The sequence below is a fragment of the Corythoichthys intestinalis genome, chromosome 6 (genome assembly GCF_030265065.1).
Source record: "Corythoichthys intestinalis isolate RoL2023-P3 chromosome 6, ASM3026506v1, whole genome shotgun sequence".
NCBI classification, from domain to species: Eukaryota; Metazoa; Chordata; class Actinopteri; order Syngnathiformes; family Syngnathidae; genus Corythoichthys; species Corythoichthys intestinalis.
Window position 1 is genome coordinate 49,060,216 of NC_080400.1, and position 22,507 is coordinate 49,082,722.

Below are 22,507 nucleotides of genomic sequence, written 5' to 3' on the forward strand. Positions count from 1 at the left end.
ACATTAAGTGCAGGGAAAATGTAACTCACCATACGCTGAATCAACCACTTTTAACAGCGGCCTCTACTAAAACTGGATGATAAATATCCTTGGTCGCAGGCATAATGAGTTCTTCTCCAATCATGAAAGGTTTCTTGGTTTTACGAATAGGGTTCGCCACGAGATATGATGGTCTCAGTGCATTTGCCTTTGTGACCTCGTTTGCTAGCTTTTAGCCACATATTATGTAGACGCGGTCGTTAGTTCCTCTTCTAGCTCAACAGGTGGCCTTTTCCCATAAAAAAGCTGTCCAAAGACGGTTGTTTTTCAGTCATCTTCGCTAACGCGTGGGGTTATTATTTCTGGGAACAAATCTGATGTGCCTACGTCATTATTGAGGATATGACTAATCCTTGCAAAATATTAGCAATTACACCGTCTGCCATTTCTGAGTATCTCTGTATGCCGCCCGCAGCACACATCCAACAGCAGCTAACATGACTGTTTACATTGACTGATGCTGGGCTGTTTTACGTGTGCAAACACCCCAGTAATGGCAGCCAAACTAGAGGGAGAAGTATGCAAATCTCTACTCGGATTGGTCAAGAGGCACAGGCCAGATTGCGGTCGTTAAATTATTAATTATTTCTCTGCGTCCCGGTAGCAAATGCGCCACGGGCAGGTACCAGCCCGCCCCGGTGGTTGCAATTTTGTAGAATACAATATTATTTGGAACATTTTGTTATTATCCAAATTATGATTGTTTGACTTTGTTCTTAATTCCATTGAGAGCCATTGTATTTTAAACCATGGACGATACATTTCTTTACTGATGTGTCTGTGTCATTAAATGTAATGACCCTTGGACATTCAAGTAAGTACTTACGGCTTTGACACTTAGGCCCATAGTAGCCTGGTGGACACACACATCGTCCTGTCACGGAATTGCAGGTCTGCCCACTCACACAGTCACAAGTAAAGGCACAGTTGATTCCAAAAAAACCAAGTGGGCACCCTAGAAGCAGAAGATAAGGATTTAGCAATGATACCCTTTCGATCAGGCTTTAGCTGAGAAAGTCAGTTTTCCAAATATAGTGATAGTGGGAAAAAACACATAAAAGTGTTTTTACATACTATGTTGACAGGAGTGGCCGTAGTAACCAGCTGTACAGTTGCAGGTGCCAATAAAGCGGTCACATGTCCCACCATTGAGGCAACGACAGTCTTGAGAGCAATTTTCACCATATTTTCCCTGGGAACATGCTACACACAAAAATAGATGTCAAAACTCATTTGAGGCTTTCATTCAAAAAATTCAAATACATAGAATATGTTGGCAGTCAACGTAGGAAAATTTTGCATTTTGATTTAACATGGTTCTGTGTTTCAAGCAGCATGTTATACTATCAGGTGATTAAGGTGTATATTTTTGTAACCCTAACCTGTATCACAGTCCGGTCCAGTCCAACCAAGGCCACAGTTGCATTTACCATCTATTGGATCACACTGACCACCGTTTTGACATCTGCATGTGTAGCGGCATTGAAGCCCATAACGCCCGCTGGGACAAACTGAAGAAATATTGAAAAAAGGTTTAGGACATTGCAACAGCCATCAGAACACATTGTAGCAATGCAGCAGCAAAGCAAAAAAAAAAAAGAAAAGTAGCTCCGAACAACAATGACACTAAGAGGAAACCAAAACATCAGAACAATCAGAAGATGGACCCAACAATAATTGTAACCATATCAGAACACTGGCCTCTTCCAAAGCCAAACAAGCCTGAAAATGCCAGTCTTACTTGTTCGATAAAAAATTTCATAACATGCTAGGCGTTACTTATATGTGTTCATGTAAAATGAGTAGTTTGCTTATTGAAACCAACTAGAAGCAATTACAAATTGATTTCTTGTCTTGCATGACTTGGCATTTGGCAATGGGTATGAGGGCATCATGAACAATCAGAGGACATTAGAACATTGCTAAAACAATGAGTGAACAACATGAAGCCCTGCAAGCAATCAAAGACAAACATTTTGTTTATTTAATCAACAGGTCATTAAAGAGAGGCAAAGTAGTCCAATTTGGCACTGATATAAAGAATAATCATGTTTCTCTGGGTAATTTAGTTTGGGGAAACCATGAGGAAGATGTCTTTGATTTCCCGGTGTATTTATTTGCTTCCCTGCCAAATCTAGCGACATGGAACTCAGAAAATGAGCTAATTTTAAGTTTCTGTAAACATTTAACAAGAGGCATTAGGAGTTAGTGAATACACATACAGTACTTGTAAGAAGATAAAGAAGTGAGTACTGAGTGCATCCTAGACTGGAAACCCCCTGTTTACTATTGCTCCATTGCTGATGAACCAGATTGGCTTCTTTTTTCCCCAGGAAAACTGTCTGTGTCATTAGAGGCGTATCATTGAGAATGCGTTACTCAAAGTGTATGTTTACTGAAGAGATTGATAAAATGTTCTAGTTTAAGGCCAACACGAGATTGGCATTTACTGTGAGGTAAACTCTCAGGAGTAAAGGGAAATACAATTCCCCATCTGTGAAAGAATCCTGTGAATAGACCTCTGATTATGGAGAATATTATGTTTATAAATGCCTGTAGTGTTCACCTCAGCAGAAGAACTCTTATGTTGCTTTTGAAATCTTTGTATTGCATTATTCAGTTTGATATTTGTTGTCCACTTGGGAGCCAGGTTATCCACAAAGGGGGATTCCCCATCTGCAGGACCTTTCCCAGTGCTCCGATTTTGACTTGATTTAACACGAAAAATGACACCCCAGCCATTATGTGATGACTGTGACGTAAGATATGCCTACACTCGGCAGCATAAAATGCTGACAGACTCAAACACAGGTACAGTATGAAGCTAAAATATACGGTTAGTAACTGTATCCATTCAATCTGTCACTGTTTTTCTCTTTTCTCCATCTGAGACACAGATTAAGCCCATTTTACCTCTCGGGTCTCCCTATCCTCTTCAACCATTTCCTTAACTGTTCCTCAATAACCCGTTCATACAGCCGAACACCGTAGCACACTTGACACTGCTTTATTCGTTCCTTTCTGTGCTTTTTCAAGCAAAATCTTTGAATGAAACGACTATCCAAGTGATGACTCATGTGTACTGTATTCTCGATAGCGGAGAACAAAACAATGGGCTAACATGAAGCGACAATCTGGGATACATGTATTTAATTGGCTACAATTGTACCCCCATTTAAAAATATCTGCCAACAACCATTCTGTCCTTTTGTTGTTATTGTTTTTCTCCACTATTACACATATAAAAATGAAATTACTATATAATTTTCTTTTAGTTTATCAAACAAAAATCGTTCTGGTCTGCAAAGGTAAAGGTGTTGCCACCCCATATCCGTTCAATAGTTGTTTCCACTATCTCCTGCTCACTAAGATCTTCTTCCTACATTCACCTGTCGGTCCCCTCAGCCAGTCTTGCTACCATGTGGAGCAAAACTTTGAGGCAATCTTCTCCCCACACATATGAAATCACAACAAAAACAAACCTGCCTAAATTGCCTATTCTGGCTAACACCACTTTATCGTCCTCTCCTTGTTGTTATTAATTTGTTTTTTATGTATTGTTCTTTCGCTTAGTTTGTAATTTGATATTTTATACTGTGTCCTTCAGTGCCAAGAATGGCAGAGAAATTAAATTTATCCTTATTACTACTGTAACAGGAATATCATTTCAAATATAAAATAACTTTCATTCTGTTGTTTCCAACATTGATTGATTCTGCATTTATTAAATAAGTAAATAATTAATTAATTAATTAAATTATATACATACTGTATATACTGTATATTTTGTCTTTTGTTATCATTTATGTCAATCAATACCTTGACAGAACTGTCCCATTCTCCCAATTGCACAAATACATCTTCCATTTGCAGGATGGCACTGGCCGCCTTCCCCACATGAACACAATTTAGCACAGTCTTTGCCATAGTACCCAGTTGGGCAGCCTGTAGAGAAAAGGGAAAAAACAACGACATGGTAATGTGAAAAAGAATTGACAGAAATACAGTAATAGCAGTGATTTTCCCCAAGTTTTTGTTGTCAGTTGATACTTTTGAAGAACAGACATAGCAGCAATTGTAGGTTTGTTTACATTTTGTCAGTAGGCCTACCAATATAAGATGCACTTTGGGTACTACAGACAAAATCATGTAATCCACTTGGAATGGTGGATAGGTGGATGGATGGATGGAAGGTTATATGTGTGGAAGTGCGATGGACAGATTGATAGGTGGGTGGGTCAGTGGGTTGGCTGTATACATCCATACATACATACAGTGCCTTGCAAAAGTATTCGGCCCCCTTGAACCTTGCAACCTTTCGCCACATTTCAGGCTTCAAACATAAAGATATAAAATTTTAATTTTTTGTCAAGAATCAACAACAAGTGGGACACAATCGTGAAGTGGAACAAAATTTATTGGATAATTTAAACTTTTTTAACAAATAAAAAACTGAAAAGTGGGGCGTGCAATATTATTCGGCCCCCTTGCGTTAATACTTTGTAGCGCCACCTTTTGCTCCAATTACAGCTGCAAGTCGCTTGGGGTATGTTTCTATCAGTTTTGCACATCGAGAGACTGACATTCTTGCCCATTCTTCCTTGCAAAACAGCTCGAGCTCAGTGAGGTTGGATGGAGAGTGTTTGTGAACAGCAGTCTTCAGCTCTTTCCACAGATTCTCGATTGGATTCAGGTCTGGACTTTGACTTGGCCATTCTAACACCTGGATACGTTTATTTTTTAACCATTCCATTGTAGATTTGGCTTTATGTTTTGGATCATTGTCCTGTTGGAAGATAAATCTCCGTCCCAGTCTCAGGTCTTGTGCAGATACCAACAGGTTTTCTTCCAGAATGTTCCTGTATTTGGCTGCATCCATCTTCCCGTCAATTTTAACCATCTTCCCTGTCCCTGCTGAAGAAAAGCAGGCCCAAACCATGATGCTGCCACCACCATGTTTGACAGTGGGGATGGTGTGTTCAGGGTGATGAGCTGTGTTGCTTTTACGCCAAACATATCGTTTTACATTGTGGCCAAAAAGTTCAATTTTGGTTTCATCTGACCAGAGCACCTTCTTCCACATGTTTGGTGTGTCTCCCAGGTGGCTTGTGGCAAACTTTAAACGAGACTTTTTATGGATATCTTTGAGAAATGGCTTTCTTCTTGCCACTCTTCCATAAAGGCCAGATTTGTGCAGTGTACGACTGATTGTTGTCCTATGGACAGACTCTCCCACCTCAGCTGTAGATCTCTGCAGTTCATCCAGAGTGATCATGGGCCTCTTGGCTGCATCTCTGATCAGTTTTCTCCTTGTTTGAGAAGAAAGTTTGGAAGGACGGCCGGGTCTTGGTAGATTTGCAGTGGTCTGATGCTCCTTCCATTTCAATATGATGGCTTGCACAGTGCTCCTTGAGATGTTTAAAGCTTGGGAAATCTTTTTGTATCCAAATCCGGCTTTAAACTTCTCCACAACAGTATCTCAGACCTGCCTGGTGTGTTCCTTGGTTTTCATAATGCTCTCTGCACTTTAAACAGAACCCTGAGACTATCACAGAGCAGGTGCATTTATACGGAGACTTGATTACACACAGGTGGATTCTATTTATCATCATCGGTCATTTAGGACAACATTGGATCATTCAGAGATCCTCACTGAACTTCTGGAGTGAGTTTGCTGCACTGAAAGTAAAGGGGCCGAATAATATTGCACGCCCCACTTTTCAGTTTTTTATTTGTTAAAAAAGTTTAAATTATCCAATAAATGTTGTTCCACTTCACGATTGTGTCCCACTTGTTGTTGATTCTTGACAAAAAAATTAAATTTCATATCTTTATGTTTGAAGCCTGAAATGTGGCGAAAGGTTGCAAGATTCAAGGGGGCCGAATACTTTTGCAAGGCACTGTATATGTATGTATGGATGGAAGGAGCACAAGATAACACAAAAAAGGAAGGAGTTGAGGTTGCAAACGTACGGGAGCTGCAGTCTACTCCGATGAAGCCTGGTGGACAGTAGCAAATGCCTGTCCTGAAGTCACAGCGGCCACCATTGAGACAACTACATCGTGACTTGCAGTTTGGTCCATAAGTGCCTGAGCGACATCCTGAAGGGATGAAACCCAAAAGAAAATGCGGAGGAAGACAAATCAAATTAAAAGTGGTGAACTTTGTGAGTTATGTTAAGTAGTCAAATATTGTAGATGGAGGTTTAAAAGCATGGTCTGTGACCGAAAGGCCCTAGGTTGGATTCTCCTGATGTATGGAAATACTGTATAAATCTGCAGAATCTTTGCGCGCTGCTTTTCATTATTCAAGGAGAAATAAGGCAAACGTGTCCTACTTACTTAACTTGCAGCTTGCTCCATAGTAACCAGGTAAACAACTACAGCTCCCCGTAACTGGATGGCACTGCTCATGGTCTCCTGAACACTGGCATAGCTGACTACAGTTGGTCCCATACATAGCAGCCGGACAAGCTAACACAATAGAAAAATGGTATCACTAATTAGCAAAAGCTCTCGAGAAACACAAATACAGTTTGAAATCAATTAAAACTCACAACAGCAATTGTAGATATAAAAGGTCTACACACCACTGTTTAAAATTAACTCCAGAATTGGCTCATGGCAAATGTTAACAAAGTTTTAAGTGCAATGTAATGTGATATTCAGTAGGGATGTGAATCTAAATTTCATGGCGATATGGCACAGTATCGAGGCTTGAGACAACAATACAATATTTGTTGAAATTTCAATGTTTTCCCCAATTTCATTCAAGGTCCTTTGATCAATTTAATACAATATTGTACACACATTTAACACAATCAGTTCCATTTTCTCTAAAACAATTGAAATACATAGATATTTTGATGTGTTTGACAATTACTTTCTGTAAAATGAGACATTTTAATGAAAAATATTCTTTTAACAGGCTAAAGGCTGGTCAAGGCACTACTCAAGTACAATAACAGTATCTAACTTTGAAGTCCTACTCCTCAGTCATGTGAACTTATCCTCTTAAAACCTGTTAGCTAAATTGGATGGGCTAGTATGTATGTATTAATCCTCAGAGCCCAAATTTGAATTTTTCTGTATAAGGGCTAATTATTAATTAATTAATTAATTGAGGGCGAGTTATAGTTAGGAGTTAGCCAGTAGAGAGAAACCTACTGTAGGCTAGGAATTTGCCAGCTGAGGGCAAGCGTGAATAGCACATGGTGCCTGTGTTGCTGGTAGGTTATGAGTTAGCCAGTTGAGAATATGCCCATGCAGCCTTTAGCGTGTAATGTGCTGTTGTGACACACTTGTGCTTGTTAACAAAACGGTATGTGGAAATGATTACGATATTAGTAAATTTGTTTGTGTTTTGATCAATTTTGATTCTATTGTTCTTACCAAATCGACACAATGATCCAGATTCATTAATTGTTACACCTCAAATATTTAGCAAACAAACAAATACTGTATTTTTAAACTGAGCTTTTTATAACAAAAGTTGTTTGGATATTATCATCTTTGGCGAATAGGTTGCGTAATAAAGTGGTAAAGAATTGGCTTTTTCATCTCGAGAGGTCTCATACATGCCTAGAGATTAGTTAGGCCATGAGTTTAATATTTGTGTCTTTGGGAATACTCATTTATTTAGAGAGAAAGTTATTAAATTAAAGCAACAACCACAACAACAGCCTTAATGTGCTCATATAACATGGTTCTAATCATTTCAAGAGTGCAGAAGTGGCAGATAGACCTTTCTGACGTTGCTCATTTTGTAGTAACAAAGTACGTCTAGCCGGCCATACTGAACTGTTGAACATATACATGGACTTTCAATATTGAATGTTCGCAAGACTCATCAACATTCTCTAGCTCCCAAACCCTAATGGGGAACACTTGGTAGCATTTTTTCACACAACCCTTTTCCGCACATGCATTTGTGCTCATAACAAGAATGAATACAATCCTTCGGCCATCAGTCATAGCGCTTGCATCTGTGAACCAAACATGTTTGCGGGTGAGATCGGGGCACTCAGTCAGGCAGCAGAAGGCAGCGTGGGGAACAGATAAGAAAGGACTCCAGACTAAAGAGGCAATTACAGAGCTGTCATTATGCATATCTGCCTTCCAAAAGCCCTTATCCGCTGTTGAGGAGACGAAAACAATGCCTTCTGTTTTATTTGGCAACTGGTGTGTAACATTTATCAGATGTCTGGAAAGTATAAGGAGAGGAAAGGAGCTAAGCTTACTTAAGGAGTTGTACACAAACGGCACAAACCATATTGAAGTATTATATGAACTAGTGTAACAGTGCAAAGAATACATCAAATATTTTCCATGACTAGTGTAAAATCACTTTTTGCAATAATGTTAATATACACAGTTTGGTGCATATCATGTAAAGCGGACACATATGCAGTGTGTTATTATTATTTGTCAACTTTATAGAGTTTGGACAGCTTAAAATCAAAAGTAAACTTTAACGGGGGACAGCAGTCTTGCCGCCTTAACATGGAGATTTGCTGAAGATTTCACACAAAATTAATTCGAGTTGTTTGATAAATGATTGACCTCTTGTGTGTGCCCACTTAGAGAAAAGAACAGGAACACAACAGTAAGGAACTTTCACTAGTTTATATCATATTTCACCACTAAATTAGTAAGTTCTTTTTTTTTTTTTTTTTTTTTTTTTTTTAGGAGGGACTACCTAAATCATCTAGAACGTTACTTGTTTAATTATACTTGTTGTGGATACATTAAATACGTAAAACACTGTACTTATTACAAATGAATAAAATTATATAATATGATATGATATGTGGTGGCGCGGTGGACGAGTGGTTAGCACGTCAGCCTCATATTTCTGAGATGAACAGTCAATCCTATGCTCTGCCCTTCCTGTGTGGAGTTTGCATGTCCTCCCTGCGGGTTTTCTCCAGGTACTCCGGTTTCCTAGCACATCCCAAAAACTTACATGGTAGGCCGATTGAACACTTTGAGTGCGTACGTGAATGGTTGTTTGCCTCATTTTGCCCTGCGATTGGCTGGCAATACGATTCAGGATGTACCCTGAATACCGCCCATGGTAGCTGGGATAGGCTTCAGCATCCCCACGACCCTTGTGAGGATTAGCTGCATTGACGATGATTAAACGAATGCATACTATATTATTTATTCATCATCCGAGCTGCTTATCCTCATGAGGGACGCGGGGGTGCTGGGTATACCCTGTAAGCGGGTGGCATGTACTCTGCCTGTGCTCAAACAGGGTTTCTACAGGTTTCAGCAAATCTCATTCAATGCATTTTAATGCCACTTTGAACTAATTTAATGCCCATGCATAGAGATAGTTTCTCACACACAAATTGTAAGTAGAGTTGTCCGATAATGACTTTTTAACCGATAACCGATATTGTCCAAAATCCAATGCCGATATCAAACTGACACTGATATACGCGGTCTTGACTTGGACTGAACATATTATGGCTAATTGGACTGTAATTCCCCACTGAATAGTTTAAGAATGATAAATGTAACAACCTTAAGGTTTTTTCAATAAGCATTCTGTGAAAAATAAGAATAAATTAAACTGAATTATTTCGAAAAAGTGCCCATATTGAACCACAATATTTATTGCTGAAATCAAAATAGTGCAACGATCAGTTTTTTGGATCAAGTGCAAGTGCAAAGTGCCAATAAGGCACTTCTATGTCACATATGGCTCACACAGTATTTCTGGCTCAAAATAACAACAATGGTACACAGCTTAAGTACAGTGAATGAGGTATGTAATGAGTTTAGAATTCATTACTTTTCAATTATTTATTGTTCATTTAATTTTGCAACATGAATGCAAATAGTCTGCTCATATAACAAATTCCAAGCATCTTAGTTCAGAGACATCTAATGGTCAATAAGCATAACTGTTGTGCAAAACTGTGACCAGTCCTTATACACTGCTCAAAAAATGAAGGGAACACAAAAGTATCACGTTGCAGATCTGAATTAAAAAACATAAATAAATAAATAAATTTAAAAAAAAAAAATATATATATATATATATATATATATATATACATATATATATATATATATATGTATATATACAGGGGTGCACATAAGTGGTCCGCATGCGCGCATGCGTCCTGGACGTAGACAAATGCGCTGGCCCTCAACGACTTCCAAACGCTTTTGCGTACCGATGGCTGACCACTGTATTTGCGGCGGACACGAGAAAATAACTTCTCAAAATTTTGAAGAGGCAGGCCACACTGAGTAATTATTTCCGTGTTCCCCCACCCCCGTCAAAAGACAGACAGACGACAGAGACGTCACCGGAGCTAGGACTTTTGCTGAAAAGTGGCTACAGGAGGTACCATGGCTAGAAGCAAATGATGCTCGCACGGAAATGCGGTACAAAATGTGCCGTGAGAATCCCAATGTCGCCGATAAGAGCAGCGCATTTTATGTAGGGTCAAAGAATTTCAGCCATCCAAACTTTGAAAAGCACGAAAAAAACAGAGAGCATGTGGCAATTAAGCAAACTATCGATGTCAAACAGGACCCCACTCGCCCTATGGACAAGTGGCGGAATAAAGGTAATGAACAGCGACATGCACTGACAAACATGTTTTTGCTCGCATTTTACAAAGCTAAACATGCACGTTCAATGAGGTCTTATGAGGAGGATATCCCACTTTTAAAAAGGCTTGGAGTTAATGTGGGAGCCGCATAATGCCCTTTATTTTGAATTGGTGCTTCATATTTCTTTACATTGCACTTCAAAGTAATGGCAATTTTGTTGTGCCAGTTGATGTTAATCAAGCATTAATTGTTAATATAATTAATTAAAGTTAATTGGCTCTAAGTAAAGCTTGTCATAAATTTATCGCATCAGGCGGGTCGGCTCTCAAGCTCAATCAGGACCAAGTCACATCTCCAGGTCCTCCTCTGAGAACCTGGGCAAAAAAATTATGTGCACCCCTGTATATATATATATATATATATATATATATTTTTATTTATTTATTTTTTTTTTTTTTTGGTGTGTGTGTGTGTGTGTGTGCTTTCCATAGTTGAAGGTGTTTACAACAAAGTCGCACAAAAAATACCTATGAAAATCAAATTCATCAACCCATGGAGGTCTGGATTTGGAGTAATCAAATTTTTAGTTACTCAAAATTAAAGTGGAAAAACACACTACAGGCTGATCAAACTTTGATGTAATGTCCTTTAAACAAGTCAGAATGAGGCTCAGTAGTGTGTGTGGCCTCCGCGTGACTGTATGACCTCCCTACAACACCTGCGCATGCTCCTGATGAGGGGGAGGATGTTCTCCTGAGGCAGGGGTCGCGGTTTTTTAAAACGGTGATGGAGAAAATTGAAGTCCATCTGTCATTTTGACCGGTTGCAATTCACACCCCAGACTACAGGGTGGCGAGTGAGCAAATTAATTAGCTATTGTCTCTCTTGATGCATGACGTCGTTGGCCTTACTCGGAAAAATGTCAAGGCAACTGAGTGTTTGCCTGGCACAGCCAGACTGTTCTCCCTGTATTTTTTCAAACACTGAGAGAAAAGTCTGGGACCCAGCCCATTAACGGCCTCTCGAGTAGGTACAAAATCAATCGACAAATCAGATTTGTTTATTTGCGTGGCGTGTTCTTCACGAGCAACGTCACTCTTGCGCGCAGAAAGTCGTCTCTACATCAACACGGATGGCGAAAGGGAGAGCCGAGAATATGTTCCAATCCGCGGTAAATTCAGTTCTAAATGAGCTAAAACACATCGACACGAGTCATTGACAACAGTCTGTCTCGCGCTAGCCATGTTGAATAAACTCCGCTCTCCTCGTATGTTTACTTCCGCGCGCAAGTCCCTCGTCCTGCCCTCGTCGCTTTGCTAACGGCACGTCTGCCCGTCGCTGATTGGTGCACTCCGCTGTCTGTTTGCCTCATTCATATTAAGCTTGTTCGGACAGAATATTAATTAAAAATGAATGAAAACTAAATACTATTGAATATGTCCTTATTATCATATTAAAAATGTAAGTGACGGGTAAAAATAGATTATGACCGGATTTATATGACACTGTCAGTCAAAATGACAGACAACGAAAAAGTCTAGCGGAACCTCTGTCCTGAGGGATCTTCCCCCAGATCTGGACCAGGGCATCACTGAGCCCATGGACAGTCTGAGGACCAACCTGGCAGGCTGTAGGAGAACCAGGAGATAGTTACTCCAGGCATGCTAGACTGGGCCGTAGAAGGTCCCTAAACCCTCAGCAAGATCGGTATCCATTCCTTTGTTAAGGACGAATAGGATTGAACACTACAAGAGCCCTACAAAATCACTTTAAGCAGGCCAACGGTGTGAATGTTTCTGTCCAAAGAATCAGAAACGGGCTCCATGTTGATGGCCTGACATCCTGTAGTGAGCCTTATGCTCACTGCCCATCACTGTAGAGCTCGATTGGAATTTACCGACAAAATTTTCAACTATGCCATTGGCTCTGTGCTCTTCACTGATGAAAGCAGGTTCTACCTGAGCACATGCGACAGTCGTGAAAGGGTCTGGCAATACCGTGGAGAATGTTATGCTGCCTGCAACATCAGTCAGCATGACAGCATATCCGTGATGGTCAGAGGAAGCATATCCCTGGAAGGAAAAACAGACTTCTACAGGTTAGATAATGGGACTCTGACTGCTATTAAGTATCGGGATGAAATCTTTCGACCCAATGTCATAAGCTACGCTTGTGCATTGGGACCTGGGTTCCTCCTGGTCCACGAGAATTCCCAATCTCATGTGGTATGAGTATGCAAGCAGTACCAGAAGGAAGAAGGAATTGATAACATTGACTGGCCCCCACGTTCACCTGACCTACAGTAAATCCAATAGAACACCTCGGGGACAATATGTTTAGGTCCATCTGGTGACCCTAGGTTGCTCCTCAGACTGTCCAGGACCTCAGTGATCCCTTGGTCCAGATCTGGGAGGAGATCCCCCAGGTCTCATTAGAAGGCATTATAGGGAGGTTATAGAGGCACGTGGAGGCCACACACACTACTGAGCCACATTTTGACTTGTTTAAAGGACATTACATCAAAGTTGGATCAGTCTGTAGTGTTTTTCCACTTTAATTTTGAGTATAACTCCAAATCCAGACCTTAATGGATTGATACATTTGATTTTCATTGATAATTTGCCCCGATATGCCCAAAGTGCCCCTTTTGAGTGGGCTTTTTTTTTTTCTTTTTTGGCGTATGTGTGTGCTGGCCGACTAAGCAGGCACGCCACCGAGTAATTAACTTGAACACCGAAAACACCTTTAAATAAATAATTAAAAGCTGTCTTTGAGACGCTAAGCCGGTACATAACCCCTCCCTGCACGCTGTTCCTCTGTGATCTGGGTGTGTGGTGAGGACTCTCAGGACATCTGGTGGTTGAAAACAAACTCTGTTACCCTATAGACCCCACTCACCAACGTCACACAATGATGTGTCGCTGTATCCGGCCGCCATATTGTCCGTCATTGTTTATCCGTATTCTCAATGGTTTCAATTTGTCGTGCAATTTATAGTGCAATTCATGAAAGCCCCGGTGCTTTCAGACGCTGTAAACTCATTGGATGCGTTGCATAAAAGGCGTTATGTGGAAAAGCTTCAGTCTATCCATTCGCCAGATCCATATTTGATGCCTGAATGGATATTTTTCGACCCGCTGTCTTCGCCGTCGCTGCCTGACATCTGCTCCCCTGATATCTACAACGATCTTGTCCACAGAAACTCAGCCTATTCTCACGAAACTTTGAAAAACTTTCAGAGCGGCACTCTAAGCAACATTACCCCATGTGACCCTTCCAATTTTCTAAAATGACGACAATCAATTAAAAAGAAAAAGTTGACTGCGAGGATAGGGGGATATTGGACTATTTCTTCAATAAAATACGCAACAACTGTGTCTTCCTCATTTGCAAAAAGACAGTCGCTGTTTTCAAAGAGTTCGATGTGACGCGATATTACCAAACAAGACACGCTGACATGTACGACAACATTACAGGGAAGATACGCAGCGAGAAATTAAAGCAACTTTAAGCTAGTTTAATTTCACAGCAGCAGTATTTCGCAAGAGCCCGAGTGTCGAAAGAGAACGCCACAAAGACGAGATTGTTGAAATTATGAATTAAAAAATAATAATAATAAAGCAAATGTGACACAAAGAAGGGCTTGCTAAAATTTGTTTAAATATATTGTTCTACGTAAATCAGCCAAGGTAGCCCCCACATTTTTATCACACCAAATCTGGCCCCCTTTGCAAAAGGTTTGGACACCCCTGTTTAACTGATGATCCGTAGACGAGGCCAGCTTCTTTCACTTGTTACCAGCTAAATATTATTAAAAAAATAATGATGGTGGAAGAAATAAGCATCTTGAATTTGAAACTGTATGTTGTTGGTGATTAGCCTCGCAATGATCTTAATTGTGGTTGTCAGCCCAAAACCCTCTAAATATATATTAAATGCATCTTACCAGATATAAAATGACTACTACATAATCTGTGGTGATCGTTTGGTGCCCAGTTTTCTCGTTGAATTGCAGCAGTCCATCTCGCTCTCCTCTCCGGGTCTCTCGGAATACGGTAGAACTTCAAGTCTCTCCGTTTATCTTCTCTGTTACCGCAACCAACCGCCACACACGCCTTCACCATTTTGATTAATAATGTTAACGAGCAGAAAAACCCACCATGATAGGAGGAATTTACGTAGCGGTAATGCGTAAGCACTACGAGCTGACGGACAATATGGCGCGGAGGCGTGGTTGTGACGTCATGTGAGTAGGGTCTATTAAACCGTATTCGAGCAAAAACATTACTGAAAATTCTTACACCAGGTTTATTGTGGGGATTTAAAAAATATATATGTAATTTTCTCTTGTATAGTTTTCTACTTTACTAATGAATTACTCCCCCACCCCAAAGCTATTTTGACCAGTGTGTCTCTACTCTCAATAGGCAACCATATTTGTCTGTTCTCTTCACAACTTTATCTAGAAAGGTACCTTTAAGTTATCTAATAGTGAAATAATAGTTTTGAAAAAACTGTGCTAATGGTGGTTCAGTGAACATTTAATTTGGTTTGTTTTCAGATGAACAAGTTGAGTAAGGAAGTTTTCATATAGAGGTTGAAGGAAGAAAAGAGACTGAGTCAAAGCCAGAAAGTGTTGATGACAGGGTTGATTTCTATTCACTGTTCGGCCCCCTCCCGATTAAAGTCTTTCACAGTCACAGCCAATTATATTGTAAAGCTAGTTAAACTGGAAGTTATGTTGTTGCCAGGTGTATTAAATTTTTGTTCATGTGCTCCTTTTGATCTATGAGCACCTGCCCCTCCATCGGTATCTGCACGGCCCTGCTGACCCAAAAATGTAAACACTTGGTCAGGTAACTGAATGAAGTTTATTTTTTTTTATTTTAAACACAAATGTTTTGGATATGATTTAGTCTCTTAGGAGCAGAGTGCTTCCACTGTAAGGCTTCCAATGGACGTAAGCACACTTACTTGCTAACGTTAGCAGCGAACATCAGAGCTTCAACCATGTTCTACTGGTTAAAATGTGAGCTGCTAATGTCACACAACAATCACTACTGGATTACTTATTCTGAGCAGAGATGGTCACAAAGAGCGATCTATTAAAGTGTATCTACTGTTTTAAGTCTCAATTTAAGTTGTGGTAATATTGTGTTCAAGTTGCAGCTATTGGCATTAACTTTTTTTTTGTTTTGTTTGTTTTGCTTTTTCTTTTACAAAGCATTTGGTATTTGCAATTTGCCAGACACTTCTCAGCCTCTGTTTAGCTACAACATTGATAGAAAACAATCTTTTTTTTCCATAACAAGCAGGAGCCACTGGCTGGTGCTTTTTTATCGCGATGTCCAGTGGCTGGGATTAAAATTACAGGTAAAATGATTTTTGCACCTTGCCTTGTATTGCACGGAAGGCGCTGAAATTTGCGGCAAATTCCACGATCGAAGAATCATAGAATCCTGTGGGAACCAACTTTCTCTGTGGGTTTCAGAGATCCGCAAAATTTAAATATGAAACACACAACCATTCTATACATTAGCCTGACTATGGAAAATTTGAATCCATACCACAAGCCTCAATAAGCTTTTAATAGAAATAAACTATAATTTCATGTTTGTTATGTATTTATATTACTTTACAAGGGCTTTGAGTCCTACTGTAGACTAATTTCAAAAAGTGTGATATAAGGTTCAATTTGCTTGACTACCTTTCATGTAAACCTAAAATAAAACATGTTTGTTGTGTCATTCTTACTTTTCTCACAGCTGGGCCCTGTGAGTCCAGCAGGGCAACCACAGACCCCTGTCACATGATGACAAGAAACACCATCCGGGCACTGGCATCGCTGGGTACAGGAAGCACCAAAGAACCCCAAGAGGCAAGCTAGGCGTTCACATACGCATGCAATCACACAATCAGTTCACTAAATGTAAATTCATCTTCAATTCCCTGTATATTTTTCACACTTACGTTTGTCACAATTGGCTCCTCTCCAGCCAGGCTCACATTGGCAGTGGCCTGTCACATGGTGGCAACTTGAACTGTGGACACAGTCACACTTTTGCTTGCAGCCCTCGCCAAATAATCCATTGGAACAAGCTTCAAGACAAAACAGTACATGTATGGGTACCAGTCTATTCCACTGCCATGCTTTTGCAGCAGTGCCATCCAAATTGCAAGCCAACAGCTGATTTAGACTGTCAGCAATTTCTGTCTTCATCCAAAGAGCATTTACTGTATATCTTTTCAATCAATTCAGCGTTTTACCTTAAGAATCTGTACAAAAGTTGATGTTTGTGGAAATGAGCCACCCAACGTGTTTTTTAAAATAATAGTCCCAAGTATCCCACAATGCACTGCACGCAAACAATATACCAATCAGAGACCTCTTCACTTGGCAGTAGCCCAATCAGAGGCAATATACATATCTAATAGCTATGTTCAATGATAAAATTACTAGGCACATTTTGGAAAATTGTTACACATTCCATGCCTAATTTTAGCACATTACAACATATAATTATTACAGGGTTTCTACAGGTATCAGCAAATCTCATTTAATGCTTTTAATGCCACTTTAAACTAATTTAATGTTCATGCCCAACAGCAGAGTTTCACACGCAAAAATTGTAAGCCTCAAACAATGAATTTTTAGTTGTTGAAAATATAAATACATGATGCAACTTCCGTTCCAGTGAGAACACAAGGCTCATGAAGGCCATGCATGCATGCATGGAGGAGAGCTTGGAGAGAAACACTTGCAGCCGATGAGTAGTACGGTACCTTCAGCACTAAAATTAGCAACCGGAGTAGCTACCGATACATAAGAGCGATTTCTGGAAGAAAAACTGGAGACGCATAAACACCAGGTTTGTCCAATATTATCGGGTAGTTGACAATATCAGCCGATAAAAGCATTTTAAAATGATATCGGATGATATAGACGTTGGTTTTTCATTATTGCTTTTCGGCCAGTATGCATGTTGCCTCCAAAGTGAAAGTAGAAACCTTCTGCCTTATGCTTTAGTTCCACTCACCCCCCCCCCCAACTCTGTCTAAAAACGAGGCATTTGTTCTTGTGTCTCCTCCTTGTGTCTCCTCCTTATAGTATTTGACATTTAAGTCATGAATGACCCTGCTTTGCTTTAATTAAATTATGTAAAAAAAAAAAAAAAAGTTTTTTAACTGTCAAGTTTACATAATTTTTAATGCCTCGAACATTTAGTTTAATGCTTTCTAATGCTTTTTAAGGCCTTAATTTTGAGAAAATCCATTTATGACTTTAAATGCTTTTTTAATGATCTACATAAACCCTGTATTAATATTGGTATGAGATTGGCAGATGTGAATCTTCATTTATATGTCTGGTACCTATAAGGTTGCTTCAACAAAAATGGGACCGAGAGGGAAATGCTTCTCCCCGGGCACTAAAAGCGAGAGCGAGGCATGCCAATTCGCCGAAGGTGTGATTGAGAGATTCTTTTCACAGTACACACACCCAAAAAGCCTCTTTGCTGTGGAGGATGAGTTGTGTAGTCATAGGAAACAAGCTGGATAAAGTTGCATCCATTTTCCATGTCGTAACATGTCAAGGTACTTCAATGAAATTTTGACTCTTGAGCAGCACATGTTTTGAGCACATTAAGCAGACACGCCTTCAGCTTGTAAAACCTGACAAGCCAGCTTTATTATTCGTTTTTAAGCCATATTACAGATACTAGGCAATGTTTTTAAGAAATAAATTTGGCGCGCTTATTAAAACACACACTGATGATTGCAAGTCAGTACTAATTCTTTTTACGATGTTATTATTTTTTATTTCATTTTATTTTTATTTACGTTTTACCAGAGAACATGATGCATACATAATTTCACAATATAAGCCAGCTATAATGCAATATCTGAATATATTTTTTCAAGCATGTCTCAGTGAAAGTTATCGTTTCTATGTGGTGTCATCACATAAGGCACATCTAATTGGTATCAAATTGACAAGAAATTGGCATTCTACTGTACTACTTTTCTAGATTTGAATTTGCCATTTTTAAATGACTCGACACGAAAAACAAAAAGTTTGGGAAGATCATCTGTAGCAACAAAAACTCACTTGAACTATAGTATGTATTCATCAGGGTGTGTTGCTCCTTTCTTTAAACTTATCCTACCCCTCAAAAGGTTATTGCTAATGTCTCATTCTAGGGATAATTGCTCAAAAACACATCTTAGTTGTGTTTAAGGAGAGGATGTTCAGCACTGAGGTCCTCCCTCACACCCCATTTTAATGATGTGGCTTACATTACCCAGAATGCAGTGAGGCCCTGCCCAGCCAGCCGTGCATTGGCAGGCTCCTGTGATGTGGTGGCAGCGGGCACCATTCCTGCACTCACACATCTGGCCACAGCCAAGCCCGTAAAAGCCGTCCGGGCACACTGTGGGTCGAGATTTAGACATTACAATTGGCAACTTCACAGGGTAATAGTCAGTTGTTGGTTTTTTTTTTTTAATCTGTCATCCCCCTTTTCTCATTCAATTCTTCTGCTCCTTGTCGTTATTGTTTTGCCACCAACTGAAAATTTCAATATCAAATGGCAGTGTTAATTCTTAGAGTGTCTGCGTTCATTAAGTTGGTTCATGTCCCACATGTGCGGTGGATCTGGGACACATCAAAGTCAGCAGCAGCTCTTAGGCCGTTCTCTTTTTGGAGCAAGAGAGACCATAAATCGAGCACCTGCTGAGTCCGCAGGCTCCACTAATGCACAACTAAACAGATCCAGGTTGATGTTCCTACTAACTCCTACATGCTAGTCTTTGGGTTGGTAGAAACATATGTTTTTCATTGTTGAACCAAGAGACAGACATTGTTCAAAAGTGTAATTGGTCAGCACAAACAATGTTTGGTAAAGAAATGCCTGTAATTCAGAAACAACCTGTGTCAGTGCTAGGGCTGGGCGATATGGCCCCAAAAAAGGACCGCTATTTGTATTTTTCATATCGTTCGATCTTGATTCTTTTCATTTTTAAAAAAAATTGTTTTTGTTTGATTGTTTGTTTGTTTTTGTTAACTGGTAGTTCAAATTAATCTGCAATGGAAACAAAAGGATGTAGAAATTGTATTGTATTGTGTTGTATTGAATTCACAGAAGAAGTAAATATTACCATAAGCAGCACTGAACAATGTGCTTCAGACAAACATTAAAAAAAAGAAACCGATCCTTAAGGGACAATAAAGACATGATTCTTGGAAATGTGCAAAGTATGTAACCTTTGTATTTAATAACTGGTAGACCCTCCATTGGCAGCAATAACCCAACCAAACCTTTTCCACAGTTGTGGTCAGGACTCTGAAAGTGCGTGATTGGTTGTTTGTCTCCTTGCGCCCGCCATGTGCTGGCAACTAATTCAGGGTGTACCCTGCCAACTGCTCAAAGTTAGCTCCAGCACCCCCGAAACTCTCGTTACGATAAAAGGAACATAAAATGAATGAATGACTGAATAATAACACAGTAACTGTCCCCCAGGCTCTGGAAGGCTGTACCGACTAGCTCGCTTCTCGCCTACTGTTGAGTCTTTAAAAACTAATCTTTAACTATACTCTCAAAATTTCAAAGGAATTCTATGTGTACTGTCACAATTGACACGGTTAATCATCACCAGCATCTTTGCGCATCTTTATATGTCTTTTAGTTACTTCGAAAAAAACACCTCTTCTTGTGGATGGTCTATTTATGTTTAGCGCGGACAATGTCGATACAACTTTTGGTATTTTTATGGGAAGAAGTTAAATAGTTAACCGATGATCCGGTACAGCAATCCGTACATAACAGCGAAAACATATTTCCAATTCACTGTCGTCAAGTTGCTGGTTGCCCGCCCCCAGCCATAACTTCTTTCCTGCAGTATACAGTTGATATAAAATGTTTTTGGTAGGGTACAAAGAGCACATCTGTGAGTGTTGCTATATATGCAGTGGTATGAAAAAGTATCTGAACCTTTTGGCTCACATTTCTCCATAAAATCACCATCAATGTGTCAAATGTCAATGTGTCTTTGTCAAAATCACACAGTTAAAAAAACTGTCTGCTTTAACTAAAACCACCCAAACATTTATAGGTTTTCATAGGATAGTATGCAAACAATAACAGAAGGGGGAAAAATAAGTAAGTGAACTATCACATTTAATATTTTTTGCCCCCCCCCCCCACACACACACACACACCACCCCTGGCAGCAATAACTTGAACCAGACGCTTCCTGTAGCTGCAGATCAGTCTGGCACATCGATCAGGACTAATTTTGGCCAATTCTTCTCTACAAAACTGCTGTAGTTCAGTAAGATTCCTGGGATGTTGGGCATGAATCGCTGGCTTTAGGTTATGCCACAGCAACTTAATAGAGTTCAAGTCTGGACTTTGACTTGGCCACTCCAGAACGTGAATTTTGTTCTTCTGAAACAATTCTGAAGTTGATTTACTTCTGTGTTTTGGATCAATGTCTTGTTGCAGCATCCATCTCTTTTTATATTGACTTTTAAAACGGGACCTGAGTTCTATTTTCTCACCATTAACATGGAATTGTGAACTGATGACACATTAAAATTCTTGAATCCTTGAATCCTCACTTTCAACTGTCTGACAGACGGCCTCAAGTTTTCCTTCAAAACAACCTCATGAACTTATGAACTCATTCTTCCATTAATGATCGCCATGTGTCCAGGCTCTGAGGCAGCAAAACATCCCCAAATCATGATGCTCCCTCCACCGTGCTTCACGGTGGGGATGAGGTGTTGATGTTGGTTAGCTGTGGGATATTTTTCCTCCACACATTACATTGTGTGTTACCCCCAAACAATTGAACTTTGGTTTCATGAGTCTACAACATATTTTGCCAAAACCTTTGTGGAGTGTCCAAGTGCCTTTTTGCGAACATTAAACGAGCAATGTTTTTTTAGAAAGCAGTGGCTTCCTCCGTGGACTCCTTCCATGAACACCATTCTTGGCCATAGTTTTACAGCAGACACTCTAGGGTTCTTCCTCTTTGGCATCTTTGGTGGACGGCCACTCCTTGGGAGAGAAGAAGCAGTGCCAAACTCTCTCCATTTTAAGAGAACTTCTCTGACCGTCGATTGATGAACATCCAGACTTTTAGAGATGGTTCTGTATCCTTTCCTACCTTTATACAAATCAACAATCCTTGATCGCAGGTCTTCAGACAGCTCTTTTGACCGGGCCATGATGCACATCAGGCAATGCATCTCATCAAGACAATTCTAACCAGGTGTGTGTTTTATAGTGGGCAGGGCAGCTTAAAACACTCATCAGTGATTTGGCACACACCTGACTTTTAATTGTTTGGTAAATAATGGTTTCAATTGCTCTTTAAGTCTCCTTAAGATGAGGGTTCACTTATTAATTATTTCCCCTTCTGTCATTGTTTGCATACTACCCTCATTAAAATATGAAAACCTATAAATGTTTGGGTGGTTTTAGTTAAAACAGACACTGTTTTTACATCAGTGTAATTTTGACAAAGATCAGATCACATTTGATGGTGATTTTATGCAGAAATGTGAGAAATTCCAAAACGGTTCACATACTTTTTCATACCACTGGATATGTGCGTGACTATTCATTGTTTTAGGAGGCAGCATGACACAAGTTTCTGTTAGCGCTTGAAAGACGTTTTCCACAGAATACGAACATTCAGCTAGTAAGTGCTCGAAAAACAAAATGTATTTTTTGTTTAAGTGCACAATCTGTATAACTTTATTTTTCAAGTGTGTTTCGTGTTATGTTTACTCATCTGGATTGTAATAAACCACTTGAAAATGATCAGACATGGATTATTTTTGAGGGACTGTTCAAAATCTGCCAAACTTGCCAGTTTGCATCTAAAT

The 22,507-nt window shown here is 39.7% G+C and overlaps 1 protein-coding gene across 2 annotated transcripts in view; it reads right to left on the reverse strand.

The window, feature by feature from the left end:
• Positions 1-22,507, reverse strand: part of megf6 (multiple EGF like domains 6) — an 89,574-nt gene that overhangs the window by 3,633 nt on the left and 63,434 nt on the right. For both annotated transcript variants that reach the window (XM_057839315.1, XM_057839317.1), the window contains 9 exons: positions 18,915-19,043; positions 16,585-16,713; positions 16,369-16,497; positions 6,382-6,513; positions 6,013-6,141; positions 3,859-3,984; positions 1,422-1,550; positions 1,114-1,242; positions 866-994 (listed from right to left, as the gene is read on the reverse strand). In XM_057839315.1, coding sequence (XP_057695298.1) covers positions 866-994; positions 1,114-1,242; positions 1,422-1,550; positions 3,859-3,984; positions 6,013-6,141; positions 6,382-6,513; positions 16,369-16,497; positions 16,585-16,713; positions 18,915-19,043 — 1,161 coding nt within the window. The remainder of the gene's footprint in view (positions 1-865; positions 995-1,113; positions 1,243-1,421; positions 1,551-3,858; positions 3,985-6,012; positions 6,142-6,381; positions 6,514-16,368; positions 16,498-16,584; positions 16,714-18,914; positions 19,044-22,507) is intronic.